At 50.9% G+C, this 6,000-nt stretch overlaps 1 protein-coding gene across 1 annotated transcript; it reads left to right on the top strand.

The window, feature by feature from the left end:
* The first annotated feature begins 1,598 nt into the window (after window positions 1-1,598).
* Window positions 1,599-3,104, top strand: LOC111158988 (5-beta-cholestane-3-alpha,7-alpha-diol 12-alpha-hydroxylase). Its single transcript, XM_022521344.1, has one exon. It carries the CDS (start codon window positions 1,599-1,601, stop codon window positions 3,102-3,104), a length of 1,506 nt encoding a protein of 501 aa, XP_022377052.1.
* Window positions 3,105-6,000: the final 2,896 nt, after the last annotated feature.

Raw genomic sequence — 6,000 nt, 5'->3', positions numbered from 1 at the left:
ATGGATAGATGGGTCTGTTCCAAGGAAGGAGGGATTTAATAAATATAGGTGAGAATGAAGGTAAGGTGATGCTGCGATCCGTTAAAGGCTGGGGGGCAAAGTTCAGCTCATGGAAGTTGGCCCACAATTTCTGACCGCTGATTCTAAGCGAGAAGAGAGTTGATGATACTGAGTACTTGCTGTGGTTGTCCCAGGTAACCAGAGAGGACTTCCTGGAGGCAGAGTATAGACATTTCCAGCTCCCCACAAAGGGGAGCTCCACAAGACAAAGGGAACTCACTATAGAGGGCATGTGGAAATCTGAGGAAACAAAGTCCCTATTTGTGGGTCACTTAGAAAGTTAAAGAGTAACCTGGGGGTTATCAGAATGGCTTGAATTGAGTCTGAACCTGACATTATTTCAGCAATGGCTTTAGAGTCAATGACACAGCTTTCTCCTTCTTGGGCCTGCTGGCAGGGACCTGGCCTGACACCTCCCAGGAGGTCCGGAGAAAATGGTCAACAGCCCCCACTGAAGCCAGGACAGTTGTAAGAGAAAGTCCCCACTACACTCTGAACCTACATCCTCATCATGAAATAAAGCAATTGGTTTGAATCCTTATCAACTCCAACATTTTGTATTGCAAGATTCCCCATCTGCCCTTGCTGGAGAAGTGTGCAAGCCAGCTGGGCCAGAAGTAGGGCTCCAGGCCCCAGGCTCAGGGACTGAAGTCTGAACCTCTGCTTGAAGAGTTGCCAGTCTGGGAGGCTGTTAGGGCCAATTTAATGTTAAAACCTGTTTACCATTAGGGCCTGCTTAGCCAGAGCAACTCCATATTGCCTAGGTAGCCATATTGTTGTTTACATCCACGGACTTCATTCTGGGAATAAACGCCCCCGCAGTTCCTGGTATGGTTCTGGGTATGGATTCCGGGAGTAAATGCCTTAACAATAGAAGCCACATACCTTGGGTCTGCGGTCATGCCCTATAAAACCAGCCTGTGAGATTGGGAGGGGGTCGCTGTCTTCGGAGGCAGCCCTGCTCGGTCAGTCTAACTTCTAATGCTTGGCATAGGATAAGGCTTTGCATAACTTTCACTTTGTCTCAGTCTCGTTCCTTTGATAACAGACCCCAACAGAGGCTCTATGGATCGTTTAAAGATAAGGAAGGGAGAGATATGAAACTTAATAAGTGCTTGGTGCATTTCTGCTGAATGATCTAATAAATTAACGAATAAATAAATGCATGAGAAAATAAAGGTATGAATGGTCAGTAAATCATGGGGGTAGGGTGGGATCCAAGAAAGCTTTGTAGACATCATGCTGGAGCTGAGTCTGAAAAGATCGGAGCAAAGCCTAAAGCTGGTGAGAGGACTGTGACCATAACCAGAGGCTTCTTTCTGGGCTTCCTTCTGGTCCCACCCCCTCCTCCCACCAGGTTGCAGCAAGTGCTAAATCGAAGAGAACACTTTGCTCCCAGGGTTATTTAATAGTTTTACAGCTACAGGGCAAGGTCCAGGCAGACAGACCTGTTCATCCCTAACTTGACACAGCCTCTTAAAAGCTCTCTGGCACACAGAGAACAGTGTGTCCAGAGCTTAACCTGGAAGGGCACAGGCATGGTGCTCTGGGGTCTCATGCTTGGAGCCCTGCTGGTGTTCACCGTGGGGTTCCTGTGTCTGCTGGGGCTGCCCCGGCAACGCAGGCCCCAGGAGCCCCCTCTGGATAAAGGCCCTATACCCTGGCTGGGCCATGCCATGGCTTTCCGGAATAATATGTTTGAATTCCTGAAGCACATGTGGGCCAAGCATGGAGATGTGTTCACAGTGCAGCTAGGCGGCCAGTACTTTACCTTTGTCATGGACCCCCTCTCCTTTGGCCCCATCCTCAAAGACGCACAGAGAAAACTAGACTTTGTGGAGTATGCGGAAAAACTGGTGCTAAAGGTATTTGGGTACCAGTCAATGCAAGGAGACTACCGGATGATACACTCAGCCAGTACCAAATACCTCATGGGGGACGGCTTGGCAGAGCTCAACAAAAGCATGCTGCACGGGCTGTCCCTGGTCATGCTGGGGCCCATGAGCCAGAGTCCAGATGCTAGTTGCTGGCGTGAAGACGGCCTCTTCCACTTCTGCTACAACATCTTGTTCAGGGCTGGCTACCTGAGCTTATTCGGCTATACAAAGGACCAGGAGCAGGACCTGCGACAGTCCGAGGAGTTGTTTGTCCAGTTCCGCAAGTTTGACCGCTTGTTCCCCAGGTTTGTTTATTCCTTACTGGGGCCCCGGGAGTGGCTAGAAGTGGGCCGGCTCCAGCGTCTCTTCTACAAGGCGCTGTCCGTGCAGCAAAACTTGGAAAAGAATGGCATCAGCAGCTGGATATCCTACATGCTTCAGTATCTGAGGGAGCAGGGAATAGCCCCAGCCATGCAGGACAAGTTCAACTTCATGATGCTCTGGGCCTCCCAGGGGAACACGGGCCCGATCTCTTTCTGGGCACTCTTGTTCCTGCTAAAGCACCCAGAAGCCATGCAGGCTGTGAAGGAGGAGGCCACCCAAGTCCTGGGGGAGGCCAAGCTGAAGGCCAGGCAGTCCTTCGACTTTGACGTCAGCATCCTGCACCGCACTCCAGTGCTGGACAGCGTGATGGAGGAGACGCTGCGGCTGGGGGCTGCGCCCACCCTCCTGAGGGTGGTACAAGGTGACCACGTCCTGAAGATGGCCAACGGACAAGAGTACCAGCTCCGAAGTGGAGACACCGTGGCCCTTTTCCCCTATCTTTCAGTGCACATGGATCCTGACATCCACCCAGAGCCCACTGCCTTCAAGTATGATCGCTTCCTCGACTCCAATGGTAGCCGCAAAGTGGACTTCTACAAGGCCGGCAAGAAGATCCACCACTATACCATGCCTTGGGGCTCAGGTGTCTCCATCTGCCCTGGAAGGTTCTTGGCCATCAATGAGATGAAGCTCTTTGTCCTGCTCATGGTCATGTACTTTGACATGGAGCTCGTGGACCCTGACACACCTGTGCCACCTGTGGAACCCCGCCGCTGGGGCTTTGGCACCATGCAGCCCAGCCACGAGGTGCACTTCCGTTACCGCCTGCGACCTATCGACTGAGCCCTGACAAGGTGGATGTGGGCCTCCAGACCTCCCTTGGGATCTCCACTTCCTCCAGCCCTTCTGAAGCACCCCCCTTCCCTCGGGTTCTGTGGGATCTCCTACCTCTGTCCAGGTGGCCTTCCTTAGCTTTCTGGCTTTTCTCTAGCTACTTGATAGGCTTATCAATCTCTTTTGAAATCACCGTCTCTCAGAGTGGGTTCTGCAGAACCCCCCCCCCATACAAAGTCCACAGGAAGGGGAACTATCTAGGGGAAACTTAGTTTTGGAAAGAATGCCTAACTTGACAAGTCCTGCGGTACAGAAATGGGTTATTGTGAGCCATGATATTCCCGTGCAGATGCTACCCTCCACCCTTCCACCTCACTGTATTATTTTCCTCAATGCCTATTCCACATCCTATGGAATTCAGGTTCGTCCAGAGCAACACAAGGCAAGCCATGTGTGTAATTTTTAATTTCCTAGTTGACACATTTTTAAAAAAGCAAAAAGAAACAGGTGAAGTTCATGTTTATGATATATTTAACTTAGCCCAATATATCCAAAATATTAGCATTTCAGTATGTCATCAATATAAGAATATTAATGAAGTATTTTTACATTTCTTTTTCTTGTGTTGCCTTCAAAATCTGGCATGTACTTTTTCTCCTTGCAACATGTCTCATGTCAGACCAGCCACATTCTAAGTGCTCAACAGCCATGTGTGGCTAGTGGCTCCTGAATTGGATAGAGCAGGTCTGGAGACATGTTGCCTTTTAGATGGGAGTTATTCAAGGAGCCCCCACTCCGTGGGGACCCTCCACACCCCCACCATACCCCCACCCCAGGGTGATCCTAGTCCCTCCTCTGGTTTCCTCAACCATTGCTGAGCTTGGAGACCTCTCTGACTTCCAGACCCTCATCCTCCCCACTGGGGTCCCACAGACCCTCTGACTCAGTTTGGCTCACATAGAACTCAGCATCTGTCCCCCACCTCTGCCCTGAACCACGTCCTTCTCTGGATTTCCCTATCTCTCCTCAAGACATCACCACCAATCTATCCCCCAAGACAGACACAGAGATGACATCCTCACCTCCCCAGCTCTCACCCACAGTCAGGCTCCAGTTCTGTCACTTCAAGCCCTTGCAGTGTCTCTGAAACTGTCCCCTTTTCCCCACCCCCACTGCCCTGTGATAGCTCAACACTCTGCATCTCTCCACACCAGACCTGCCTGGCCCTCTCTTCACCCTGCCCTTTCTCCAAAACTTTCACATCTGATTGTCATTCTCTCACTTTTCTGGCTCCTCCACACACCTAACATTTAAACTTTGCCACAGTTGGTCCCCAAATTTTCAATCTAGCACAATTCAACATTGCCAACTTTCTCTAGTGAAATTGTCTGTAGAGTTGCTTGCTTTAATGACCAAGAATTAGCTACGGGTAGAAATCTTCCTGGATCTCCCCACTCCCATCCTCTGGCCAGAAATGGACTCCATCCCCTGAGGCTCCCCTAGCACAGTTTACATCACAGCAAATCTGTTATGTGCCTTCAATTTCTGTGTCCTGCTCCCTCCCCCAGACTGGAGCTCATAGGGCTTAGTGTCTTATTACTTCATCTCTGATCCCCAATTCCCCAAATAGAAATTAAATGATAAAAAATCAACTCCATCTCAGCTACTTTACTTCGTGTCCTCGAATCATTTCCTTCCCCCTCCCTGGCCTCACTCAGCTTTCTGGCACAAGAAATGATGATAGTCCCACTGCCAGGTATGCTTACTAGGGCTGGGAGAGGGTGAGAGTGTGTTGCTGGCTGCCAGAGCTGAGCTGCCCCGGACAGGAGGGGCAGATGCTGTGGGGACTAACCAAGGGTCCTGCAGAAGGGGAGCCAAGCAGCATAGACCCCCTGTGAGGATGCCCAGTGGGGCTTCTCTCTTACTCATCTATCCCACATCTATGACTGATCTCTTCCATTTTTTTTTTTCCTTGAGGCTGGCTGTCCTGTCCAGAGTTTTGCTAAGATAATAGGCTGTTAGAGCAACTCAGGTAGGGCCTGGGGCTGGAGTTAGGAGTCTGTCCCCATTAGCTATGTGACTCTGGGCCAGAGTCTGCCCTTCTCTGGGTCTAGCTGCCCCAAAATGATGATGTCTGCCTGGAGCTAACAGAGCTCAAGCCAGTCAGGAGGAATATTCAGGAAGAATATTCCCTCCTATTCTGCAAGGGGCTAGGAGCATAAGAAAAAATGACGTGGGGAACACAGAAGAAGGTGAAGGGAATTGAGAGGCTGGGAGCCACGACAGAGAGATTACCAACGAGCCTCTCCTGGCTCTCCGCACAGCCAGGTCCTGTGCTGGATCAGGGCAAAGACGCAGAGTCTTCACACACTCCTGGGCCCTGCCCAGACCTAGGTGCTGCATCCCCTCATTTTCCCCACACCCAGAGAAATCTGGACCAGGGACCTGACCGGAGGGCCAAAGTCCATTGAGTCAAGAGGTCTCAACTGAAAGTGACTTCGTTTAGATCTCCCAGGAACTTCATGTTTGAGGGTAGGCCTGGGACCAAGGGAATCCTCCATGGGTCAGGTTGAGATGAATACAAGTGTACCATCCCACAGTCATGGATATCCACCATAACAACAGCCTCCCAGGAAACAGTGAGCACCCAGGATTAGAGTGTGTGCACAGAGCCCAATGCCTACCCAAGGACAAGGGAGGGCCCCATGGCAACTGTAGTCCTATGTGCTTTGCACGAGGGCTGGACACACTCTCTACAAAGACTACCCTTCCTTCCCTACCAGGGGCCTTGAGGCAATAGGAAGACTGAGACCCCCAAGGATACATTTAGTCACTACCTATTCTGACACAACAGGCCTGACCCCCCAATCCTCATTTCTGTACCAGTTTCTTCTCCCTCAAAGAA

Source organism: Enhydra lutris, unplaced genomic scaffold (genome assembly GCF_002288905.1).
Source record: "Enhydra lutris kenyoni isolate GAN:26980312 unplaced genomic scaffold, ASM228890v2 scaffoldscaffold66, whole genome shotgun sequence".
NCBI lineage: Eukaryota > Metazoa > Chordata > Mammalia > Carnivora > Mustelidae > Enhydra > Enhydra lutris.
This window is presented reverse-complemented; position numbering and strand designations above follow the sequence as displayed.

Excerpts from the sequence above, each read along its gene's own strand:
- LOC111158988 (XM_022521344.1), top strand. The coding sequence starts at position 1,599 with ATGGTGCTCTGGGGTCTCATGCTTGGAGCCCTGCTGGTGTTCACCGTG.